This window comes from Hippoglossus hippoglossus, chromosome 9 (genome assembly GCF_009819705.1).
Source record: "Hippoglossus hippoglossus isolate fHipHip1 chromosome 9, fHipHip1.pri, whole genome shotgun sequence".
Taxonomy (NCBI): domain Eukaryota; kingdom Metazoa; phylum Chordata; class Actinopteri; order Pleuronectiformes; family Pleuronectidae; genus Hippoglossus; species Hippoglossus hippoglossus.
In genome coordinates, this window is record NC_047159.1 from 2,042,851 (window position 1) to 2,070,436 (window position 27,586).

At 43.3% G+C, this 27,586-nt stretch overlaps 1 protein-coding gene across 1 annotated transcript in view; it reads right to left on the reverse strand.

The window, feature by feature from the left end:
- The window catches only part of LOC117768472 (protein unc-13 homolog B-like), a 57,122-nt gene extending 41,232 nt beyond the window's left edge, over positions 1–15,890 (reverse strand). The window contains exons 1-2 of the mRNA XM_034596838.1: positions 15,426–15,890; positions 15–2,590 (exon numbers count right to left, since the gene is read on the reverse strand). Coding sequence (XP_034452729.1) covers positions 15–2,442 — 2,428 coding nt within the window. The 5' untranslated portion in view covers positions 2,443–2,590; positions 15,426–15,890. The remainder of the gene's footprint in view (positions 1–14; positions 2,591–15,425) is intronic.
- Between the last annotated feature and the right edge of the window lie 11,696 nt (positions 15,891–27,586).

Genomic DNA, 27,586 nt, shown 5'->3' on the forward strand with positions numbered 1-27,586 from the left:
GCCTCCTACATGGCCTCCTACATGGCCTCCTACATGGCCTCCGGCAGGTTGTTCTGTAAGGCTTTCAGGTGGAGGTAATACAGCAGTGCTACTGGAGATCGGGTCCGTGCAGACTGCCAGCTCTTCCGGGCATGAGGGAACCTTGTCTGAATAAGGAGGATGTTTGGAGGTGTCCATAGACTCCAAGATAAGGCGTTTAGTGGCTTCTTCAATAATATGCTCAGAGAAATGATCTGATCTGTTTAGAGAACCGTTTTTGATCAATTCCCTAACAACATAACTATCAACCATGTGTGTTTTCGGGGTTTTACCAGATGTTTGTTGGTCAGATTGTTCGAATTGTGTGTCGTAGAATGACGGTTTTGAAGGCAACTCAGCTGTGGGTAGGTCAGAGGGCATCGTTATATCAAAGTCTGTTTCCTCTCCAGGATTTTGAGCTACAGGTACTTCGAGCTTGCGCAATGCCCCCCGTAAGGCAGAGCTGAAATCCAGTACAGCTCGACCAATACGCTTGACATTGAAACCAGCAGCTGGGACGTCTGCACTGCCAGGAGGAGGAAGCCAGTTTTCCAAGTTACCCACTTCAGGCTCTTGAACGAATGGCCCATCTACACCACCTACAGTGCTACACAGGTATGCCTCACTCCATGTCACTTCTGAAGACTCTTCATAGGGTAAATACCTTTCCTGATAGGTATCAGCTTGAGAGTCTAATGTGTAGCTCAGGTCATTTGATTGCTGATAGTCAAACTCTGCTTCTCCATCATGCCCATCAACTGAATGGTAACCAGAACTTTGAGGGTAGGAAAAATCCGCAGCACACTCATATCCTACAGTGGGGTTACCAAGGTTGGTATCGGCAGGAACATGAGTCCCAGGCTTGGTCTGAGACCTTCTCCTCCGTGACTGCCACTCCTCCCTGCTAGAAGCACTGGCAGGTGAGTTGTAATGTTTACCAGAGAGATGTTCTGGGCTTCCTGTGGAGCACTTCCCCAATGTACCATATCCTCCTACACCGTAGTGATCCCAGCTACCAGCACCTTTGCAATCATCTTCATGCAACTCCCGACGTCTGTCCCTGAGGTAAGTTTCCTGATGCCACACAGATTCGGCAGTGGCACTGTGTGGTGGTCCAGTGTTAGTCCAGTGTTCCTCCCTGTCTTCAGGTCTTTGCTGTTTTCCCCCATGACTAGATAATGGTCTATCTAGGTCTGACTCAGACTTTGAACTGTGACCAGAAGACAGGGAGCTGGTGCTTGGATAGTCTTGGCCATCCTGCCCAAGGTAGCCAAAGCTGAGCTTCCTTGCTATAGCCCCTACTGGAATATCTGAACTGTGGTCAGAATTATCATCAGGTTCCTCCAGGTCCTGATGATCCACTGATTCAGCGATTGGCGAAACAGTAGACTCGTCAGCCCTTGGTAACAGCAAATCTCCATGGACGCTATGGCGCTCACTGCAGACTTGGTGGAAAAGATTTAAATCAGACTTTGGCTTTGCGCTCCCTAAACTGCCATACGCACTAGCAGGCCTTCTGCGAGGAGATGATCCATCTTTGCCCCCTGCCCCTGACCATGTACTAGCATGTGCCCCTGAACCAGCCTTATTAGAACGAATGCCCTCAATCTCTAACAATACAGCATCAACACAGGATGACACTTCCTCAACTGACCCTCGAACTGAGGTCAGGTAATCCCTGAGGTCAGAGATTTCCTCCTGGATTTTGTTGATCCCCCTCAGCTCTTTTAGAATGTGCTCAATGATGGCACTTGACTCCTCCTCTTTGTCTTCGTCCTCTTCTAGCAGTGTACCTGGGAGAGCTCTGTTGAAGTTGTAGTCCACACAGTCTCCAGTAGAGTATGGTCTCTTTGGCCGACTACGGGGTGAAGCAAAATCCCTTCCAGCCGCTCCTGCATATTTAGAACCATTCATGTCCGGGCTACTTGGGCTGTAGGGCGGTCGCATCTGCTCAGGAATTGTCCGAACTCCACTCTCAAATGAGATACGCTTCCTATTTGCCGGGGATCTGCAGACTTTATGCTGCAACGTGCAGGGTATTCTTATACATCCTTCTCTGTTCAGCTCCACCTCTCCGACACACGGGGGCCCTGACGCCACTCCATGTTCTTTACCATTTGGCACTTTGGGGGGGTAATCTCCAGTCCTCTGGCTAACCTTTGGATATGTCCTTCTATGCTCCTGCCTGCCTTCCTCTGTTGTCGATGCCGCCTCCTCATCCTCAATACCTGCATAATAGTGTTGGGACTCTGGGACATGGTGGTCCGCAGATCCTTGCAGGAGACGATGTATTTTACCCCGGATGACGAGTGCTACTCGAGGATTCGGAGCCCTCTTTTTGGGGGGCTGGACTTTGGTCTTGGTGCCTCCTTTAGGGGAAACACCTGCTCCATGTTGTCCGTTGAAGCGATTCCGGGAGAACATATTCTCAGAAGAGCAGCCTGTCCTTATCTAGCTACCCACATTGTCGGTGTGAGTTACAATCAAAACGCTCCTGGTATCATTGTTCATTTGTTAAAAAAGCCTGTTGGAACTTCATTTAGTCCAAAGTTTTAATATTACTGGTCCGTGGCTAAAATGGGAAGACAGAGATAAAATAGTAGTAAACACCAAAACCACTGTAACATCCCAGTCAATAGAAAACCAGAGAAAAGAAGAAGACATTTGAGGAGTAATGTTCCTTCTGTCATAAAGATTGACCTCTTCACCATTATTAAAGAAACATGTTGTGCTCAGATCTTATATCTAAACTTATATAAGTTATAAGTAAGTTTAAAAATCTAATTCAAAACACTGTAAAACACGAAAGAGTAAGTGCTGTGTTTCCAAACACATTTCCTCTGCTCATGTAGAAACCAGAAACCATTCGTACGATATGAATATATGATGATTGGTGTAGGTTAGGAATATTATTTCATCATATGAATATGTTGTATATTTTGAAGGTGAATACTCTGTTGAACTCAATCTTATAATATTAGTTTTTTTTAGTCATTGCTTGGTGGGATATATTTACTCATTTTATATAAGTATCAGATGTGAGATATAATTGACATGACTATTTCTGTTGATTAAATATCTTCTGGGAAACAGACGACCCATCCTGTGCATTGGACGATTCTTTATCTCTCTCAATCACTGTAACTGGACATCATCGAATACACAAAATACCAACACGACATAAACATCTGTTCAGGTCAGAGGATGAGTTTGACACCAGTATTAACCAGTATATAACCATAAACCGTCAAACTGTGCAGTAACACGTATATTCACATGTCAACTCCGTCTCAATCTGTGGTGAGGAAATGTTTCACATGGAGGAATGAGCAGCACACGGCTTGTTGACTTGTACAACGACCTGTTACCCTCACACTACCGACTTCATCACATTCAATGATTGACATATTAGTTCTACGTTCACTGCACCTGAGGCAAATGCAAATGTCAAAGTAAACAGTAAACTGTATATCAACAGCATATCAAGACCGGCGTGTGTTTATTAGCTGTCGAATGTTTTTCCGTTATATAATTTTAACAGTTGTTAACGATCCTCATGAAACAAGAAACAATATAAATTGGTGCAACGGAGATCTTTAACAGGAGCACAGTAAAATAAGTGACCTCGGCAAAAATTGTTTTATGTGTAATGAGTATGAAAATGACTGTTGATGTAGAGCACCGAGTTAAACAAGACGTGTCGTTAAAACTCGACTTAAGGGAACATTAAAGCTTGATTAGAGACTATCACGGAGGAATATGGGGAATTTAAGTCTCAATAAAACCGCCTCTCACACAAGAACTCTGCTGGAGCTGCGACCGGATTTAAAAACCGACACAGACGTTTTCCTTCAGCTTTTTGCTGAGCTCACAGGAAACAGACTTGTTGAAAGGAGAGTCGCACTTTTAAAATCCTACAAATGACAAAACAGTTTTGACCAGACTGAGAATGAAGATGGACGGCAAGACAGTGAAGCTAAATCATCTTGATCACGAACTAGTGGTTGGCTGCAGTATAGGTATTAAACACTGGCTAGGGTTATAAATGGCTATGGTTAGGACTATGGACTATGGACGTTAATTATTGTATCTCAAAGATGGTTTTCTGTCATTTCAGGTAGTTCACACTGATGAATGTCCAAGTGAGCTCGCTGGAAACAGTAAAATCCACCTGGACCCAGTGAAAACCCAACAGACCCATTTAAAACCAGCTGAAGACACAGATAGAAACACGTGGAACCAATTTGAAACCAGTAGAACGCTTTGGTTTTAACCAGTTATATGATGCAATAAAAACAAGGTGAAATATCCTGATTGACAGCTGAGACTGGGCTGTGATTGATGGCTCAGCACCACGATCACTACGGGCAAAGAAGTGTAATTTCTGAAAACAACAAGAAGCAAATACTCACAAATGTGAAGCTGGAACTAGAAGATGTTTGGTGTATTAGGTGGAAAATGATATAATTATTATCAATTATAAAAAAGGGATATTTCTCCCAGTTGACTACTTGAGTAATCAACGAATCATTATCAGATGTGCTGCCGACATAATGAGATGATTGCAGTTCGCTCGTAAGACTAAATGTTCTCGCTCTACTAATAACATCTTAAATATATCCAAGAAATGTTAAAGGTTCAATGTGGAAAAAAACTACAAGCTCTCACACACATAATTTGAGGATATGAAACACTTCCCATCGCCTCTTCTCTCTAAATCATGTCCCTTTTCCTCTATTTGGTTCTTATTGCTTGTAAAAGTGATATCTTCTCTCCACATGGCTCATATTGTTGTAAAATTCATTTTCCGAGGCTCTCCTCTTTTACAGGATCATTCCGTGGTCACCGGGGAGCTGTAGCTCTGACCCCTCTGTTCTTTTACTACTTGCTATTTGTAATTTTGATTTCCAATACGCTGGAACGCTGGATACATGGGTCTCATGGGTCTGGAGGACAGAATTCTTTAAAATCGATTTAGTCATGTTTACCATCAGAGAACAGCGTTCACCTCGAAGGAACAGATCCCTTGTTGTGTTCCAGCACAGAAACGATTCTTAATGCAAAGGGTAAAGTTGTTAAGCAAGATTTCTGAGCAGAGTGCGAAGATAATTACACTGCACTGATTTATAATCACTGATGACATGAGAACTTAGCCCAGATTAATTAAGCACTTGAGATAATGAAGACTTTGGGAACAGTGATGTAGATAAGAAAGTGTTGAGAGCTCGCCGGCCAAAGGATATTGAGCTTTAGAATAAGGAAGTGGAGTAAAAATGTGCTGCAGTCAAAGTTAAATCAATCTCACCCTGAGGGCAGAGCAGCGCCACACACACGTTCTGACTCAGCGAACAGAAGTTAGGAAACTTTTAAACTGATGTAAACTGGCTGCAGACACACAAGGTTGACACTTGTAGTTCGGGAATACATGAATAAATGAAAGGCCGGGGAAATCTGTTTTCTTGAAATATTGTTCGAGCGCAACTGAAAAGGATTTTGATATTTCACTGCAACATTCAGACGGTCGATAATAAAAGATTCTGATTAAAAAGTGAGGGGAAAAGGTCTAGTTCGGTTTTTTTTAAAGACCAGATCAAAATTTGATAAAATTGGAGACTTGGCATGAAACTCTCTCTTTGTTGAAATGTCAGTTCAACAATCAGCAAATGTGAGAAAAACCTGGAGATATTCAAAAGCATAAAAAGAGGAATCAACTATATGGACAAAATACTAATTCCCTGATCTTATACTTTTGTCACGTGTACAAGATTTGACATTTAAGATGATACTTTCTAGAAAATCCACAAAATAACCACTAATCAGTTTAAATTAAAGCTACAGTTTGTCTCAAATGTAAATAAAGTATTCACACTGTGCGCTATGACTGTCAATCAAATCCTCCCAAACCACGCCCACACATGCAGCAGCACCACGGCTGCTTCACGGGTTTGTTTTTGTGTCTTTCTCATCGTGAGCCTGGTGCAGAGCAGCTGGCTGATGGCGGGTCAGGAGGCTCCATCATCCACGTCCAGCTGATTAGTGAGGGAGGTCGGGAGGCGAGACTCCAAGTCGTCCATAAATATGACGCTCGTTGTGTTTCTCTGTGCAGCCCATTCATTCTCAAAGCCCTTATTAACAAAACCTACAATTTGCACGACGTTACAAAAGAAACTATTGAGTTTATTCATCCTGCAGCATTTCAGGCTCCTTCCCCTCCTTCATGTTATTTATGTCGTCTTGTTGGCAACACTCACTCTCTTTCTTTCTCTGTCATTTCACGTTGGACGCGACCCAAAGCAGAAACTCGCTCTCCAGCCAAAACGAGGTGAGCGTCTGCTCCGGTGCCAGAAAATGACAAGAACTACTTTACTCTGGAGATTTACCTCTTCGTCCCGGCTGAGTGATTCTGCAGCGTACTTTCATGTCACCTCAGGGAAGAAAGTGGACGGAATGGGACGTGAGCTTGTTTTGACAACTCTATCTCTAACTTGATGGAATGGCCACATCCGAAATTATAGTGCTTAGGGCCAATTACTCCTTGTTTTCATGAGCTGCTTTACAATAAAACAACGTTGTTATGCTTCCCTGAAAGATCCAGAAGAGGAGGAGGAATTATCGTTGGTCTGCTGCTACGTCTCCTGCAAGTCCTGACAGGGACCTGGACAACTGGACCATTGTCTATCAGCACCTTATGTTTCAGGCCAAATCCAACTGTGTCTTCAAACAGCGCCGTCTTGGACGAGGATGAGGAGTGGACGTATTGTTACCTCGCTGTGACTTTCAAATGCATTCATTCTTTTTATGATTGGAAGCTTGTGGCAGTAAATTTGGGGTGATATGAAAATTAAATGAGGAGCTTGGAACGAGTGGTAGATTCTGCTTCCAAGACCCGTAACCTTCATCTCCCTGCTGTCGGTTGGTGGAGCATCTCTCCAAGGAGGAGGAACGACACATTTTCCTGTCAATTAAATGGAAATCGGACAAGTCCAGGTGGAGGAAGGACCGAGGTGATGGGGGGGGGGGGGGGGGGGGGGGGGGGGGGGGGGCAACAAATCTTGCACATCTCTACTCTGTGACTCATTAAGCTAATAGGAAATTGCCTGGCTGCGGCCCAGGTAGCCATTAGTGAGGAACGCCCAGGTTTGGGGACAACTATAACTCAAGCTCTTTTAGCTGAGTAAAGGACGAGACTGGGTTTTTCTGCCCATTTTGTTTCCGCTGTGTTTTTGTCTATAACAAGAAAAAACAATAAGAAACGTGCTGTTGGTGTTTATTATTAAGTTGAGTCACAGGTGGAGTTTGTGTCGTCTCCGTAGAAAATAATGCAAATAAGATGGACTGCTCCTCAATAGTCAAGCCACAGCATCTCCATTGCCCCCTGGTGGCTGGCTGCAGTATATGACCTAAAACCTGCCTCCTCCATGTTAGCAGATGTGATATGGACCATACTAAATAGTCAAAGATGGTTTTCATCATCTGAGGTAGTTATTAGTTCTCATTTTCCAGGTAAATTTGGTTTTAATTAGTTATTTGATGATATAAAATGGGTTGAAACATTATGATTGACAGCTGAGACTGACTTGTGATTGGTTGAGCCAATGTATCAACTGGATTTCGCTCCATCCCCCTGATCGCTCCAGTATTGATATCCGAGATATTTTAGGTTTATTTCTGGATAGTAGAAGGAAGTGGGGACATGTCCTCCATGTTAATTTACAGTCTGTGGTTGGCTCACAGGGCTCACGGAACCCCTCAGTGCCCATAACTCCAGTGTTCCCCATTCATTTCCTGAATGTAGCAGCCCTCCCTCTCTCAGCAGCACCATGAGAAACACCGACACACTAGTGTGCTGTCAAAACATCCGTAAAGCTTTTACCATCCTCACAGGCGGTCTCGTCATAGCTTCGGCTGGAGGTGTGTTGATTCCCATCATGGGCTCACAGTTCTCACCAGTCTGTCTCATCTGTTACATTCACTGTCGTGTTTTCTGTAATATTCCATAACTCATTGGGCCCATTAGTCAGTATATGAGCTGGGATTTGAAAATACACCTGCTTGTATCCTGATTATTAATGTTTGTGTAAATGAAGCTTCTACACAATACATAACACATTATGCTTGTTTGTGAACCACTAATCTACAAGTTGAGACCATTATTTGTTTTGCTAAGGGATCAAACCAAATCCAGCAAAAAGTTTGAACATTAAGAGTTGAGAACGAAATATCTAAAAATATATGTAACTGCAGTTTCCTATTTTTCTTTTTGCCACAAATACCTTAAGGACAAAATCGTCCATTTGCCAGAAGCAAATAACAAAGAAACTGAAAAATAAACAGGTGCGAGGCCAAAATGATAAAGAGCTTGTTGAGCTTAGGCGACAAAACTACCTGTTGCCCAAACATGCTTTCTAAAATATGAATGTCATGTACTCCCACCTTATATATATATATTTAATTATACAGAGCCATCATCATTAGTCCTCGAGCGGCAAGAAGTCGCCTGTCACAAAAACAAATGTAGGTGATTTTCAGTTATGAACAAATAAGTCTCTCATTTTGTTTTGCCAGACGTCTCTGAGCAGGGATAAATGCTTCCTGTCTCTAAACCACCTATGAGCTGCAGTAACACAAACAACATGTGAACTAAGAGAAGACACAGTTTGTCTTCTGCAGCTCGGGCAGGTGGTCCAGCTGCTGACAAACCAAACCACTGATGGAAGAAAACACACCAGAGCAACATGACCTGCAGCGTTTAGTGGGAACCTTATGGGAAGTGTCACCATCGCTGCTGTCGTGACCAACAGCAATTACACTAAGCACTGTCTCACAGCAAGAAGGTTCCGGGTTCGAATCCCTGTTCGGCCTGGGTCGTTCTCTGTGTTGTTTGCACGCTCTCCCTGTGTTTGCTTGGGTTTTCTCCAGCTTCCTCCCACAGTCCAAAGATTGGGAGGAGGTTAACTGGAAACTCTTAATTGACAGTGGGTGTTAAAGTGGGTCTGTGTATTTAGCAGACAACAGATTTGATTTGAAATCAGAAAACCAAAATCAGGAAACATGCTGTTTCTCAATTATCATTTAGAAATAGAAAAAACAAAAAAAAAGAAAACTACCCGTGATGATTCCCTCAACAAGATGAGACAGAGGTATAAAAAAAAAAATCTTCTTTTACTGTCGATACCTAAGAGATGAAATCTTCCTCTCTGTGCTGGAAATGGCTCAGTAAAAATTTTATAGAAGACCTGCCACTTATCCTCAGGGACAAGAAAAATACACAGCGGAGCCAGGAAAGTACATAACTACAGCTGATTGGTAACAATCTGACAGAGATTCATCCGTGTGTGTGTGTGTGTGTGTGTGTGTCTGTGTGTGTGTGTGTGTGTGTGTGTGTGTGTGTGTGTGTCTGTCTGTGTGTGTGTGTCTCTATGCAAGTGGCACATGCTCACAAACATCTTGTGAATGTGCGTAATGAGCATGTTATTCTGTCTGGGACAAAGAGAGGCTGACAGAAAATAAATACCACTATTAGGAGGGGACATGAATCCTGGATAGAAGAATGACAGCTGGAAGAATGGTGGGCAGCTGGTTGCCAGAAGAAAGACGGGAGGAGAAAGAGAAGCGTGACAACAGCTGTTTGAATAAAGAAACGCAAAAATTGATTGCAATCACAGAAGTAATTTTATAAATATGATTATGAGAAGAAAATACTGGCGACGCAATATGTTTAGTAAGTGGAATCGTTGTAGATTCGATGTAGAATTGCTTCTCTTCTTTTTCTGAGTGATTTAGAAACAGAGGGATTGATTGATCTTGGGTTGACATTTATCTGCAGTAATTAAATCACAATCCATGATGCGTCCAATTTCATACCAATGAAGAAAATAAATGAAAAGAAAATAAATGAAAGTTAAAACACAATGAAATAAAGTGAACTTCTACTATTGAAAAACCAACGCAACAGCTAATTTAGACTCTTATTTAGACCGTAAATATATAATATGTGTAAGAACCCTTTTTAAAATGTGTAAAACAACCAAATCTACGTTACACATTTTGCTGACCTGTGTGCTAAAATCATCCAAAGTGTTTCCACTAATTCTGAACCCATGTGCTAACATGGAGGAGGCAGGGATTATGGCCTATACTGCAACCAACCACCAGGGGGCGATCAAGTCCATGATAGGTTGGACCTAATCCTCCGCTGTGCTGTCAATCCAAAAACCGAGAAATGACATTTAAGACCAGATCTAAGGACTTTAAATACGATTTTGTGATGTTCAGTTAAACGTATCTTGTATTTGTCCGGACTTGACGCCCCAGCGTTGGTGAGTGGGATCCAGTACGAACACGTGTGAGCACTGGTTCACGCCCACCAGCAGGACTGAGTCATGACTGAGTGGGACTGTGGCCTCGCCGTCACCTTCATTAGCCTGATTCTCCTGCTCACTCTAATTGATTTATCATCGCCACTCCACCTCCGTCCAAGCGCATCAGTCATTTTTTCAAACACACTCACGCACACACACATTCAATATATCATGTGGAGGAAGACATGAGCAGCCCTCCATTCCATTAATCACACAAAGACACACACAGACACACACAGACACACACACAGGCCACCTCCGGGCTGGTGGCAGGAGCAGGAGATTCAGTTTGCAGCATAAACAGATCACTGTACAAGGTAAAGTGTTTGCACTTGAAGGCTCGGATGGGCTCTCAAGCAAAGCTGTAAAAGCAGCGAGGACGAGCTGCCCCTGGATCAGCAGCTCACACGCTGCGAGGGAGCGAGGGAGGGAGCGAGGGAGGGAGCGAGGGAGGGAGGGAGGGAGCGAGGGAGGGAGCGAGGGAGCGAGGGAGCGAGGGAGGGAGGGAGGGAGGGAGCGAGGGAGGGTTGTTAGGGAGCGGAAGGTAAAATCACTTTCCTGAGCAAATCAAATAATCCGGCCCAGCTCCGGCTCCTCCCCCTCACTCCTTTCCTCGCTGTTCCACGAGCCGGTCCTGGCCGCGCTCCATCGCTGACCTGATGCGAATGACAATGCCCGGACTCCTGAGGCTAATTGATTTAGCTTTCTCTCTCAGAGATGCCAAACAATGATGCCACTTGTTGCCCCTGCCAATTCAGGATGTGACCCACCCCCCCCCACCCCCGCTCTCGAGAGAAAGCTTGTCCCTCTCAGCTGGTTGTGATAAATTAATGCTCGTGTGGACGACGCTGCCCGAAGCCTCAGCAGACACGAGATCAACGTTTCAAAACCTGATTCACAGGGTTTTTTTGATTCTTTTGCTCTTTGTCCTATTTCAGATTTTTGCCAAAAGCAAAATTTTGCATCCGCAGCTCAGAGCCCAGTGGAAATAATGTATTTTAACAGTTTTTACAAAAGTGCTTTTGTCACGTTTATGTGAGCAAACAGGTGTGAGACCACGGAAATGTGCCATTATTCTAATTTGTACGATTCATCCTGTTGAGATGGAGTTTTTGAATGAAAGGTTTTTGAGATACAGCTCAGCTACTTGGGTATAAACACTGCAGCCAGCGTCTATCAGATTATAATTCAGAGGAGGGAAGAAACAAAATTAAAATGCTTTGTTACTGTACTTCAGTATCTGTACTTTACATGAAAAGTGATTTTTCTAGCGACTTTTTACACAAATATTGGAACTTTCTACTTCTTACATTTTCAAAACAGACTCCTTACTTTCGTTTTATTGTATTTTAAGGGGAATTATCAGTTTTTTCTTGTTTTATATCACCTTCCCAACATCAAGACTTTAAACGAAATGGACAATAACACAGGAGAGATGAATCCATGTTGTGAATCTATCAGTGCAAATCATGCTCAGTTTTTCATGCTCAGAAATCTTTTCTTGCGTTTAACCTTGTTTGAGTTTGATGTTTGTATTTGATTTGAAGTGAGAGTGGTTTCAGGTAAATGATCTTGAAACTATATTAATGTGTGAGTCTCAGTTTTTTGCTTTGCACTGATACCGTCAGTGGAAATTACTTTCTTTTTACGTTTATACTTCGAGTCCGACACAAACGCGAATATCATTTCAAAATTGGTCTCCACACTCACACAGAGGCGTGTGATTGTTTGACCTGAGTTTCAAGCTCTAATGAGACATTCTATTATTTCCTTTAGTTTGTATTCACGTATCCTGTATAACTACATTCATATGTCTATAAATAAAGAAACACGGGTCTCATTGAGCCTCTGTGGGTTTCACACCGTGTTGCTTTGAGAATCAGATGTTTCTCATCATGTGTTTCATGTAACATGTGAAGTTGTTCCAACTGTTGCCAGGATACAGACGGCACTTTGTGATCTCTACATCAAGCCACACCTCAGATATGAAGGTGGTCTCATTCTGCCTCGTTCTTGTCCTTGTCTGTGTCTGAGTCCCTGCAGGAAACTGAGCCCCCCCCCCCCCCCCCCCCCCCCCCGCCCCTGCGTCCCTCCGTCCCTCATCCCATTTCATGTTAAGGCAGCGCTGCAGACACTGACCCTCGTTGTCTCTATTTCCTTTCTGTGTCGGCTTCAGGGCGTCGAACACATTCGTCACCTGTCGTGTCTGGACGAGCCGAGACGAACCCCTGCTGAACACACACACACATCCTTCTATTTCTATACCTGTGAGGACATAAGACGAGAATCTCCAGAAATAAATCTGACTGGGAGCTACAACGGTTCAGGCAGAGTCGTTGAGGAAAAGTCAGGGGTTGAGCGAGTCGAGGAATAAATGTATTTACATGAAAAACCTGCAAAACTCCGTCAGATCAAAGCAAGATTGGATGAGAGTGTTTGGCCTCCAGGAGACGCTGCAGATCAAACACAGTGCTCGACGGTAGAAAACCAAACTTAACACGCCGACATAAGAGTTGATGTTTTACAGCCAGTTTAAACTTTATTCTAATGGAAAAACCTGCATCAATCGTTTAAAAGTGTAACTATTTCTAAGGGGTATAATTTGAATTCTAAAGAATCATAACACAGGCAGGCATGAGCTATTAATGTTGAATATTTTTGAATCCTTGTGCCCACATCTGCATAAATAAATGTCAATGTGTCCACTGCATGAGAACCTGTGTGGGGTTCACCCCCGACACCTCCCCCACCACCGGCTGCCCTGTGGTTCAAACGTCACTTGATTGACAGCATCCAAATCACCGCGGCCTTTCACCGCGGCAGCCTCCGTCATTAGCGAGGTCAGCGTGCGAGCTGGAGATAATTTTCATCGTCTGTCAGTCAAACGACTAAATGTAAAAACCCAGAGGATTTAAGAAGCTTAAGAAAATGTTTATTTCTCTCTCGCAGCTGCAGACAAACTGCTATACTGCAGCCAACCACCAGGAGGCATCAAGACACTTTGGCTTTACTTTTGACCTCATTTTGTCCATTTTTATATATAAATTTTGTGGTTCAGTTTACATATTTCATTGAAAAGCACATTGAAGAATGCATCACTAAAAGTAAGAGCGATAAATCTGATTCGTCGGTTGATATAAAACTGCAGATATAACAGAATAAGTGAATATGTTTGCCAGTAAATAACATTATAAACAAATACATGTATAAACAGAGTCGCCGCTATTAAGTTCGTCCACCGGGGGGGGCACTGACCAATAGATTTTCGTGATGTAAAATGTCCCACTTCGGATGTCCCTCGGTTACGAAACTCAGTATCAGTCAGGTAAAACTAAAATTAAATCAAATCTGCTAAACGTTTCATTTACTAGAATAAAATTGTCTCATTTTTGTTAAACTAATATCAAAATTAATAGTTTTTAGTCGCTCATTTTTACATTTTTACATTATTTGTATTTCGACCAAGAGGTTGAAGAATTAACTACAACTGCAGATATTATTTTTAAGGAAGGTTTTCCCCTTCGGATCTTTAATAAAAATCATCTGTCCTCATTTTAAAAATATCTACAGTCAGATGGAAACAAAAATCTAGTACAAATGCTAAAACAAGCCAGTAGGTGGCGATGAAGTCAACCATCAGCCAAACAGAGAAGACGTGGTCGAAGTTATTTTACGCAGACGCCTGTGAACGTCGGTAATGTAATTAATGTAATTAGTGACCGAGCCGTGCTAACGCAGGGAAACAGATGTACAGCCGCCATTGTTGTTGTCGTGTCTGGTGCAGGATCATCACACAAACAGTGCACATGGGAGAATAGCTGTGACATCATCATTTCAACTCACAGATCCACAGGAACCAGAGTTTTTTTGCAATCTGCACTTTCGGAAGGTTTTTGTAAAAGGACACGTTTGCCTGGACGAGAGGCTCAGGTTCGTTTTGCTAAATCTCCGCAGTAGAGTGGACGGAGCTGCTGAGATGATCCAGAGCACCAGAGCCTTGGTGACATGTATTTTATTTAATCACACTCTGAATAAACAGTGAAAGCACCTGATGAGTTCAGACTCTGACTCTCACTGCAGTCGACAGAAGACAAGCCTCCTCCGCTCTGTCTTTTCTGTTCATTTCTGATTCTCATCCAACATTTACTCATTTCCACGAACCCTCCATCGGAACAACTGGAGCTCAAACCTTCAGTAACAAGCTCAGAAATACGACTAAAACCGACTCGTCTGTTGTTTCCAGCCCGTTTAATGTTTAATGGCCGGCAGCGTGACCCCCTGCTGTGGACGCACTGAATCAGGACAGTCGAGTCATTATTCAGTCTCTCCTCCACAGCTTATTCTCTTTACTTCTGCTTCTCTGCTGAGAGATGCCCTGAAGCCTGTTCACATGAAAAATGCATCAGCACCACTGAGATTAAAAAAAAAGGGATGATTACACTCTTCTATTATTATTAGAAAAATGATTATTCATTCTAAACTCAGTCATCCCAGAGCCCACTGAAGGTCCTGGCCCGCAGGTTTGAGGAGAAATGTAACGAAGCAGTGATGCTCTCTTCCACGGGAGAAGTTTTAACGCTGCAGACTGGAAGCTCCTGCAAACGCCCCAGAAACCCTGAGACGCTCACACGACGCGAGCGGAGATCACGACTGATGCTGACGCTGCACAGGACGGAGGATAAACTACATGTTGTGCGTGTGAGCTCAACGCAAACAAGAGGCAGAGAAACTATACAACATGCACACACACACGATTTCAGTGGCAGAGAGAGAAAAGTGCACGATTGTACTTTGATTTGGTTTCAGGAGTTAAAAATAGACTTTCTGGCGTGACGGTGCAATGTGGGAGAGCAGAGGAAATGTGTTTCTGTTTCCAGCACATCACATTCAGATCTGACACCATGAAAACAAGAGGTTTCATCAATAGAGTCTTTAACTTGTAGAAAAGGTGGTTGATCTCAGAGATCTCCATCAAATGTCTTCATCTAATTAATGTTTCTGTCGTGCACTTTCTGCTGCGAGCTGGAGTGAGAAGTGAAGACCTACCTCGCGCAGAAGAACGGTGGAATGGAGAAGAAGAAGAAGAGGAGGAAGGAGAAGAGGAGGAAGAGGAGGAAGGAGAGCAAAGTTTGACATCACAATCCAAGCATCCGTAAAGCGAGCGTCTGAAAATCCCCCAGTGAACACAATCACACCGGTTGCACCACTTTACGTCATTTTTTTAAAGATATGCAAGTGGAGAGGCTTTGAAGTGACGAGCAGGGAAACTAATCAAGCGCCGTGTCGTTAAAGAAGTGAAGTGATGAACTCAGACCCACGCGATGGATCAGTGAGGAGAAGGAAACATGGATTCAAAATGATAAATTTGCCGGGTTCTTCTTTGAGATGGCGGGCGTGTCACTCTCTGTCACTTGCCCTGTGTTTCCTGCCGTCCTCTCGGTCTCGATCACAGCGTTCAGCGAGACGCCTCCCAGCAGTCACTTCACCTCCTGTCTCCGCCTCCCTCTCTCTCTCTCTCTCTCCCTCTCTCTCTCATCCTCACATCTCCTGCTTGATCTTTATTCCTTCCAGGCTTTTTTCCTCCTCCTCCTCCTCCTCCTCCTCCTCACATCAGCTCCACTCATCGCAGCTTGTTGCACAGACGCACCACGTGTTGGCCGCTCTCTCTCTGTCTCTCTCTCTCTCTCTTTCTCTCTCTCTCACATAATTTCACTTTTCACACCCTCCGGTCGCCCGACAGCCGCACACACACGTTCCTCAGCCTCAGTGCGGAGCTGCATGTTCGTGACCTTCATACATAAATTATTGGAATGATTTGAACAGTGTTTTTTCTGATGCATGATAGAAGGGACGTAAATTATGATTATCTTCAGTATTGGTTCATACCGGATGTGTAGTTATGTGAAGTAGGAGCCTCTGAGAGATTATTTTATCAAATATTAACAATAGAAGCAAGAGAAGAACAGTGAATACACTCGTTGAATCAAGGAGGTTTTGTTTTGGCTCAGGCACAAAAAGCTTTGGAGCAACGCGACGCTGATGTGACTTGTGGCTCATTAAAGAGCTATTAGCACAACAGAGCATCAAACCTACGGCCGCTGGCCACGCCGCCTTCGGGCCACATGACCGTGCGACCAGCCGGGAAGACGCAGCTGGGAACCTGCATGATGCTGCGGTTACGAGGAAGACGAGGAAACATGACATTCATTATCTTATATCACACACTACCCACTGAGCTCAGGAACGCTGTCGGGTTATAAAACGATGACAAATGACGACAAAACCTTGTGTAATTATCTTTGAGACAAAAGACGTCTTTTTACAAATTGGTGGGTGTTTCAACGTGGTGGAAAAGGATTCAGGAGGAGGAGGGGGAGGAGGAGATGAGATTCCTGCTCTTCCTCTTCTCGTTGTCATTCAACCGAAGGCCAGGACGCCACGACTCCTTGAAACGGCTTCATCTCTTTCATTGCCTGACTTTATTTTGAGAGCTGGAATCTGCTGCGGTCGTTTTTTTAACACAAAGCTTTTTTTTTTTGTAGTATTCGAAACACTGAGAGGAATCAAACGTTTGCAGCTGAAGCTCTCGAGCTGAATCACAGAAAACCAACCAGCTCTGGAGGAGGGTGAACGTCGGCTTTCAACAGTTGGAATTAAAAAGTGCTGTCGGCTTTCTCACCCCCCCCCCCCCCCTCCAACAAAACATCAGCAAAGGTTTCACAGAAAAGTTGGAACTGTTCGGTTAGGAACGATGTTACAGCTACAGGTTGAATATTAGATGGTTTTCCTTCGTGCTGTTTCTTTGATGCAGCTTCGGGTAAAAAAAATCCGACTATAGATCTGCTCTGGGACCTTTTTCGATGCTATAGAGACTGTATCATTTTAAATCTGTGGTGTCCAAAAAGTCTCAAAGAATCATTACTCTAATTGATCTCATTCTCATTCAGAGCACCACACTCTGTCACTCTTCACGATCATCTTACACACAGATCATCGTCGAGAACAGGAATCAGAACGACAGCCTCAGTTTAAAAAGCTGTAAAATTCTCTGAACAGAGTCTTGTCTCGTTCTAAACCGGTCGTTAACAGCACAGGAATCTTTTCCTCCAGCAGCTGCACTGACTACAAACACATATGGCATTTTCAAATAGAAGAGAAAGTGATGGTTATCTGAGACCGTGGCTGGCAGAGCAGACAAATCAACTGTGGAGTCATTTCATCTCTGCAGCAGCTCAGATGTGAAACGTGTAATTTCATCACGGATAAGAGACTCGTCCTCTTATTTTGAGTTTGGAAGGAAAAGTATTCTTTGAACCAGACTTTAGATTCAGTGATATCGAAGTTTCACTATTTAATTCTTGTTAGTCTTTCCTCCTCTGAGCCGGCTGAGAGAAGAAGCTGGAAACCAGGCCCAGTAATATATGATGAGGGGTGTGTGTGTGCATGTGTGTGTGTGTGTGTGTGTGTGTGTGTGTGTGTGTGTGTGTGTTCATGTGCCTGTGAGTTTTTTCGAGTCCCGTGTTAGAAGCCATGTTCTGTCACTGTGGTAAACACGGAGCTAACAGTCGGATCCGGGGAAGCAGACGGACAAACATCTGATTTAACGACGGCGTCCCGGAGGGAATAAATGAGGACCCCTGCTATCCCGGTACAACACACACACACACACACACACAGACACACACACACACAGGCCTGATTTCCATGGTGACTTTGAGCCAATGTCACGCAGCAGCGTCAGGAGCCGTGTCGTTAGTATGCTGAACGCAGTCGACATCGCTAAATAGATACAAATACAATCTTCCCCTCCGTCCGTCTGTCTGTTCGTCCATTTATCCTTTCTTCTCCTCTTAATTCCATTATACTTTTGCTTTGTTCTCTCTCTCTCTCTCTCTCTCTCTCTCTCTCTCCAGCGCACTGAGGAAAACACAGAACCTGAAAAACACAAGTCAGGATAAATTGTGTTTGACTTATAAAGAAGTGAGAGAAAATTAATTTTGAGTTAATCCTCTTCTCATGATGCTCTTGTGGTTTGTAAAAATTGAATTTTAATGACTGTTCTTCCATCTTTAATTAAGGTACAAAATATTCACTAATAACATTTAAGTATATATTTATCAATATGTTTATTTGTTTTGTACGTTTGTCTTTTTATTCATTAAATGATAAATTGATTTCTAGACCCTACTAAAAGAATGATAAAGTGCAATTGAAATTCTATCTCCACAATATTTATAAACAAGAATATGATAAATGTATATTTTAAAAATTGCTTTTCACCAACGGTTCATTTATTGAGGTAAAACAAAAGAAGGAAACAACAAGAGGATAAAGGAAGAGAAAAATAAATGAAAAGATGAGGAAAAGGTAGAAAACCTGTTTCATGCACTGAATATATTGATGGAGGCTGCTTTGTTCACTCAGGTTTAAACGCTCGCTCAAAAAAAAACTCATTGTTGATGTTTTGAAATCCAACATTTCACATCCGAGCGGCTGAGATAAGAAGTTCTCAGCAGTCGCAGCCTCGGTTGATCAGGAAGCACTGAAGCTGTGAGACTTGTTGTGTTTGTGGATCAGTGGCGTCACCGTCACAGAATATTCATCAAGTCATAAACTCTCTCTGTGATTAATCTGCTCATTTTGGCTCGGAGACAGGTTTTTATTTTCCTGCTGTGAAACGGCAACAGACACTCAAGTGCAGCGATAATACAGTTTGATCTGATAAGTCTGTCCGTCTGTGTCTCACATATAAAGGTCCAAGGAGATGCAGTGTTGAATTTGGACTTTCAGAAATAAACCTGCAACCAGCATCAGCACAGGCCGAACAAACATCCCATTCTAAATATAAAACAGGCTCTGCACTCGTAATCTTTCAGTAGAATTAGTAGGCTACTGCAAAATGTGCAAAATGTTTAGAAAACTTCACTCTCCTCAGACCGTCCATCGCTGCAGCTCCTCTTTTCAGCCTCTGTCTGAAACAACGTTTTAGCTCCTGTCTCTTTAAGACCCCCCTCCTGATGAAGCCCAGTCTGCTCTGATTGGTCAACGGCTTCCAATACGTGAAGGAAATGTCTGCCTCTACTTCACCTGGCTAAGTTACAACCCTATATAATAAAAATACTGGACAAAGCATCATATATTTCCTTTAAACTTTGCCTACATTGTAAAATATTTGACATTTGAAACAACTATTTCACACTTTCTCTTTTCCTGAGTCTTCTCTGCACTCGTCTCTCTGCAGCGTCTTCATCTGGACCTGTGGACAAGCGGCTGGGAGGCGGTGCACTGCGTTCCCACCGTATCCAATTACCTCTGCATGTCCCCTCTGTCGATGATGAGTTATCATTCTGCTCCACCCATCCACTCTCCTGTGTTTTCCCTTCACATGTCTCTTTGTTCTTCTCCCTGTAGACGCATGGGACGTCTCTTATGTTGTGCTTACGGCCGAATGTGACTCAGAGCTGTTTGTTTCTCCTCCACAGGTACGATGAGATGGTTTAATTGTGAGAACTGGGAGGGAGACGAGTGTGTTTTGGAGTCTTCTGTCACAGACCTTCATGATAAGATCAAGGTCGGGTTTGTTCTCACTCGCAGGAGGAGACAACAAAAGGTTTTAAAACATCAAATGAAAACTGAATTTTCCCAACAGAAGCCCGTCTAAGGCCTTTTCAAACTCTGACATTTCCAGGATATTCAACGGAGCAACGCACATAACTCTACAGATTATTATGAAATCTCTTTTGTTTTAATCAATTCGTTGTTTTTATGTATTTATATCCAGCTTTGGGTTTTAATATCTTTTGATGATCAGATTCAGGTCAACACCAGGAACGACAGTGTCAAAAACAAAACAAAATCCAGAGGGTAAAGCAAACTCCACGTGAAGGAACTAGTAAATACACAATGTGTGAGAGAGAGAAAGATACAACAGAAAATAACGGGAGCTGGAAAGTGGAAATATGAAACTAGACAGAGGTTGGAGACATTAAAATTACCTTCGCCAAGACCTAACATCAAAGATCCCAGTCCCCTAAACGTACCTGATTCTTTTCAACAAGATCCATGAATAAGTCCCAATCAAGGAAAATGTTGCAAAACATCTTATCTCATAAAATAAAAAATACAGGGAATGAACTCAGGCAGATGGACCTTGAACAATTCTCCAGATATACGAACGTGGTATGAGATGTTATTTGCACTTTGTCTGAAAATGTGTTAAGAGTTTCTACTCAGGTTTAAAATCAATAAAGATTTCAACCGATGACGCTCAGTTGAAAGGTTTTTTTTCTAAGTGACACAAGCAGGTGAGGATGTTTTAATTTGGAGACACTGAAACAATGTGATCTGCACATGTTCACTGTGTCCATGAAGGTTAACATAGAGCAATGATAGAAACTGTGAAATTGTGATTTTAATCAGTTATTAATAAATCCAATCTGAATATGATGTCCCCTGTGTGACACATTGCTCATAGGAACCAGAACTTTTGTGTGTGTTGAGGTGTTAAACTTCAGATCCTCAGGTTGAGTCTGTGTTGTGACTGTAACCTCAGGAGTTGAGAACATTGTCTCCTCCTCCTCTCGTCCTCTCCTCCTCGCATTTCCCTTCCCACAATCCTCTCTGGCCGCCCCTCCTGTCCTCTGCCGCTCCGTGCAGCGAGCTCATCTCATTGGTTTGCACCGTGAATATGAATGTGTGTGCTGACACTGGGAAGCATCTCCAAGGACAAAGGATGAGTTGTACACAACAATTTGCTCATAATAAAATTTTTAAAAGTGAGTTGTCTGTCATTGACTTCCACGATACACAATGTAATATCTCTCATATCAGCACCTTCCAACGACGTCTCTATTTGTCTGCAGAGCCACATTTTAATTCCTTCCTCCCACACCACACATTTCAATTTAAAACAGGAAACGTGTCCCCGACCACATCTGTGAATACAAGTCATCAAAGGAACAAGCTGCTTTTCTCTCAGAGGTAAAATGTGTTTAAATCTCAGTGTCACAGATTCACATGTTAAACACGAGAATAAATCTCAAACCAAATTCAATTAAGCCGATTGAAATCAGTTCAGTGACAATTCTGAAGGATTTATCAGTTTTACGTCAGAGTCTGGATGGAACAGCGTCTGGTTCTGGACCTGGACTGTGATCTCCCATTAGTGACCCCTGCACAAATTAATGGATGGATATTATTTCCCAATCATTAAAACAATCAGGAAATCAGATGATCATAAAGAAATCTGTGCAGCGTGATGAACAATGAGACTTGGATCAGAATGAAATGTTTTTTCCAACTAACAGATGACAAAGCAGAAGCAGCAGAATAACAAACGGTCAAATGTCAGGACAATAATTTGACATTTTGTATTCCAGTGTGGTTTGTAAACACGGAGCTGACAAAAGCTTAAAGCTGAATATTATTTACAACAGCCATTAAATATGTTGTGTACATGTTCTACTCCAGTGCAGACACACACACACAAACACACACACACACACACACGCACACACACCTTCCAGCAGCTACAGCGATGGCACCTTAATCACACAAAAATGTAAGGTTGTGTTTCCATAGAAATGTGACATCGTTGCCATGGTACGACGCTCGCTACAGAGACAAAAAGACTATTTTGGTCTTTCTGGGGATAACTGCTGACCGGTGGATTCCTCCTCCTCCTTCCAGATGTCAGGAGCTCTGACTGCTGTGTTGATAAATGTTTTACTGTATGTCGTTTTAAAACAAGGCCACGAACACCACCCAACCTTGTGGTGATTGATGCCGACAAATTGAGGAAAGGAAAACTCATTATTCCTCGTGCTGAATTTTTCATGTTCGATGAAAAGTCATCTCTGGAGAGTTTTCGGCAAAGAAATATAAAATATATAAAAATGTACCTTTTCAGACAGTGAAAAAAGTTTCAACTGAAAGACTGACAGTGATCAGAGTAAGAGACAGAAAGAAAGATGTATCATGGGTCATGTTAAATATATTATGAGACACAATCAGCGATAGAGACTTTAAATTAGTATTAATCTAAAGTCTTTATCTCTTATTAAAAGGTCAATGAATTTTAAAAAAGGAAATTGCAGTGACTTTGGTTTGTGTTTAAAATAAAGTTGGGTTTATTGCAGTATCACTTTAGGAATATGATTTGCTGCAGTGACCCACCGGTGGAAACACTTGGTTTCAGCTCCTGTCTCTTTAAGACCCCCCCCTTCCTGAAGCCAAGTCTGCTCTGATTGGCCAGCTGGTCCACTCACTGTTGTGATTGGTCAGCCACTTCCACTCCCTTCACTACAGACTTTGGACTTTTTTAACTTTGCGGAACTTTTACATTCACAAAACATCTGTACAACAAACACAACTCCCCTCCTGTTATTGATTAGTCTGTGTTCTAACTCCAACAGGTGCCTCAGGACTCGAACTCTCCGACGCCGCCTCATCGCACAGCAGCCATTTGTCTTCTGAGTCGTTTGGACAGAGGGACGACAGTCATGATTGACAGCCCACCAGACTTATTGTTTAAGCAGAAATTGTCGTGCTCAGCAGCTGAGTCATAAATAATTTAAAGCTTTATTGGAGACGCTGTCATTTCCCTGAGCCCCGGGTGGGTGAACAACAGGGATTCAGTGTCTTGCTCAAGGACACTTCAGCAGGGTGGATGATTATCAACACAGGGCCATGCAGCCACTTGTCTCCCTCATTAATCTGAGGGCCAAAGGATTCAAGCTTGTGGCTTTACTCAAATGTCACAAACACCAGCCACTCTGAGGTTAGAATCGTCTCAGTGCTTCAGTTTGATTCTGAAACGATGAGATATTCAAAAGCCCATCTCAAGATTTCATATTATAATTTTAAATAAAAACAGAAATGATGGTGAATTTCAAAAGAAAGGCTTCAGAGGTGAAGAGACTCAACCATTTACGGTTCAGTAGCTTTTGAGAAATCCGGCTAAAGGTCGGACAAACAAACAAAGATGGAAACTTTAGTTCAGGTTAGACTGTGACAAAAGTGATAAAAACATTTGCCCAGATTCATATCCAAGGTTTTATCCCCTGGTTCCTCTTAATGTCCTTGATCTTCTTCATCTCAACCACGTGCTTTCTGACCTAAGAGTCAAACTTCATGCTGCAGCAACAAATCAACGCACCGTCTATGTTCTGCAAAACTAAATCTGAAGATGTCGTCAGACTTTGTGATACAAAACATAAATTAGAACAACATTCTGACATTAGCATTTGCGAACACATGTAGCAGCTTATTCAGCTCAATTAGGCCAGTGTTAGAAATCCCTGTTTAATCCTGCTACCCCACAAACAAGGCACTTCAACATGATGTGCCCTCTTTCCTTCTCCCCTCAGACCTGCAGCCTCATTATTCCTTCATTCTGTGTGATGTCAAGTGCAAATGTAACACACACATTTATACACAGAGGCCCCAGTATCAAAGAAGAAGAAAACCAGCAGAAAAGCCACATATAGCTGTAAAAGACCCCAAACACCACAGTCAACTGTAAACCGCCTGCAGGTGCTTGGTTCTTTAAACTGAGGGAAGGGTTTAACTCGCCGTGACACATCTTAGAACTCAGCGGAGTGATAACCAGATCTGAGGGAACCCAAAGCTGAAAGAGGGGTGTCCCAGATCAAAGCAGGAATCCCCAAGGAGCACGAAATCGGTGCAAATTGCTGTAACATGGCTGGAAACTCAACCAACCCAGAGGAAAGGAGAGAGAGAGAGAGTGTCTTTACATAAGAGAGTAAAGGGAGAACATCTGAAATCTGTGAATGGGATTTGGGTTGATTCTCTTGTGAGTGCACAGACTTGTGTAGAGGCTTTATTGGTATATGCAGTGTGTGTGTGTGTGTGTGTGTGTGTGTGTGTGTGTGTGTGTAGTCAGAGTGGGCAGTGAGCGACTCTTCCTACCTCGAGCAGCTGTGCTCTCACTTTGTTGTATGCTTTCAGCCAGCGGACTTTGGACGGGGAGCAGGGTGGAGGACCGTCTTCAAAGAAACTGTCAAACATTAAGCAGAGAGATGATCAATAGGCTGAAAGAAGATGGGCAACATCAATCCATATCAAAATTCAATCGATTCCCTGAAACCTGCATTAACAATATTTTCATGTCTGGAAGAAGATTGAAATCGTCTATTTGCTATTTTCCAGGTGTTTCCTCTTCAACACAAAAACTCTGATGTTTTTAACATACCTGATTTTAGTCTGAGTCTTGTTGTCATGGTTGTCCAGGATCGGTTTTGGCAGAACGACGGCAGAGTCCTTTAAATCTTTGTTGGACCCAGGCTCTGGGATCGGACGCAGCTCTTTCTCATCCTCCTCCTCTTCCTCCTCCTCCTCGTCCCAGGTCGACGGCTGGCTGTGGAGGGGGGGATGAGGGCCTCTGGGGTGGCAGGACTCTGGGTACTGGCGTTCCTCGGGTTCAGAGCTGAGCTGGGAGCTGACCGGACTGAGGTTCCCTGAGGAATCGAACCGACTGCTGTCCGGTGGGCTGTGGGGGAATCAGGTTGTTATTTAGAATAATGGGGTTGAAACTGTTCAATTCAATCCAAAATCTGGAATTGGGTGTAAAACTATGGGTTAAAGGGAACTTCGGACTAAAAAGGGAAGTCGACACAAAGGAAGGAAAGGAAAACGTGAGTTGAATGAAGCTGGATGTCGGTTTCTCTAACAATCATGTTAAAAGAGGACTGACTTCAGAACTAGGAGATCCATAGACTTCCTACAGATTTGTGGTCAAGATGCAAGTTGAAGGTGCAGAATAATGACAAAAAACACATTGACACACCTTCTAATACAGTGCATTTATAGGTGTGACTAACATATGCATTCAAATGTATTCAAGCTCTTGATAAGACTGAAACTAAAAGATCAGAGCATCAAGGATACACTTAACCTGGCTGATAAGAATCCTAAGTGGCCGACTGAACTGGAGAGACCTGCTGGAGACCGAGGCTGCTAACGAGGAAAGTGGCTCTGTGCTGTAACCGGCAAGATTTACGTCTTCTTGGGTGTCGGCCAAATTACTTCTCACTGCTGCTTTTATTCCAGCGTCCAGCCGGCCGCTGTGGTGTGCAGCGCCACGCCATCATAAATCTATCAGCGTTTGATTTATGTTAAACAAATTGGCCGAGGCTCGGAGAATAATTCAGAGAACTGCAGGGGACAGAGAGGGGGGGGGGGGCTTTATACAGGCCTCACAAGAGAAAAGCTAATAAATAAACATTACTGGTTTCTTTGTGCACTGCACTTCCATCACTGTCAGGGAAACTATTACTTAGCTACCGTATGTACAGAAAAGCTCTTCTGCATTTACCCATTAAATGCAACTTGTGATCATTTCTTTTCACTACAGCCCCGATCACGAAGCTTATAATCTTAAAACATCCGACTTTCACAGACTGCTTTGTATTTACAGTTGTGTGCAAGTTTATTATATTATTATATGCTAAGGTTAATTTGTAGGATGGGAAAAGGAAACTACAACGACTACAGAACTACAGACATCAACTGTGGTCACAATGTAAATGGGGAAAGAAGAACAGGGAAGGTGCGGGGGAAATCAACACTTCCATCTATTGTACAAATTCCACTGGCCTTCTTGCAGCTTCCTTTGTCAACAGGTCCTTCGGCTGCTCAGAGTCCAAATCTGCATGCATGGTGTCTTGTGTGTCAACTTCAATCTTATCAACCTCACATGTCGTGATCTTTAACTGGGGTTTATCCAAACCTTCTGCTACAGAATCTGAGGGGAGGCCAGACTGCGACTGTGCCAACGTGTCAGAGCTTCCGGTTTTTGAAGTTTCCGTTGGTCCTTCTGTATCACTGGCATCTGCACTTCCTGTTTCTTCCGAACCTTGGGAAAGTTTCTCAGATTCTGGATCGCCATCTTCCTCTGTAGGTTTTTGACTTTGAGACTGAGGTTGGGCTGTGATCACCGGAGTGGGGGATTCGGGTTTAGGAGGGTCAGAGCTCCCAAACATTGAGCCAAGTTTCATACCAAACATAGATGAAGCAGATGATGTTTCTTCCTTTCCAGTCGGCTTTTCATCCTGGAAAATGCCAGCTGAAAGGTTTTTAAAACCAGAGAAGAGGCCACCTTCTGTCTGTTGTGGCTGTGGTGCCTTTGTACCTGTGGCAGGAGATGGAGTGGTGGAGAAAAGTGATCCAATAGATGATGTACCTTCAGCAGCTACAGACATAAAACCGAATTTGGAGGCAGACAGACCCGGTAATTCAAACATGCCTTTGCTTTCAGGGGCTGGGGGGGGTTCAGCTTTGTCAGGCACTGCAGAACCTGGAGACCTCAAATGCTCAGAAGACTCATCATCCTCAGCTTTTTTCTCAGGGAGATCAGTTTTCATGTTGGATTCTGTCAAAGAACTTTCTTCTTCCTCTGTTTTGTCTGTTCCTTCTGCCTCTTCCACTAAACCTTTTTCAGGAACCTCAGTTTCCTCAGTGCTTTTCACATGCACATCTCCAGGTAGAGGTGTTCTCTCTGCATCAGTCTTTTCAGTGCTCTCAGAGACTGTAACATTTGCAGAAGTGTCCCCTTGTTTAGCATCTGAGCCAGACTGTTGTTGTTCCTCAGATTTAGTTGCCTCAGAGCCTTTGAATATACCTAAGAGGTCACTGGTAAGGGATTCTGTGCCAATGCTACTTGGGAGGCCAAAAAAGCTTTTCTGCTGCTGCTGCTGCTGTTGTTGTTGTTTTTGTTGTGGCTGTTTAGGAGCAGGCGATGATCCAAAAAACGAACCAGGGGAACTAGAAAAAAATCCACCAACAGCTGATGGTTTACTTGGGGCATTTGGAGTGGAAAACATAGACATAAAGCCAGACAATGGGGCACTTTCGGGGGGCTTCTGTGGTCCTGGATGTCTTGGTCCTGGCATTCTTGGTCCACCCATTCGTGGACCTCCCATTCGTGGACCTCCCATTCGTGGACCTCCCATTCTTTGTCCTGGTGGACCAGATGGCCTGACCATGCCTGGCCTGGGCTGTTGATGTGGTAGAGGACTAGCAGGTCCCAATGACGGACCTTTTGGAGACTCCACAGCTTGAGATGTCACTATTTCTGGTGACTTGGTACCAACAGTGTTCTCTTCATCTTTTGGTGAAACTACTGCAACATAATTGCTTTCAGTAGGTTTCTCCAATCCATGAATGGTTTTGATACTAGCTTCTCCAAG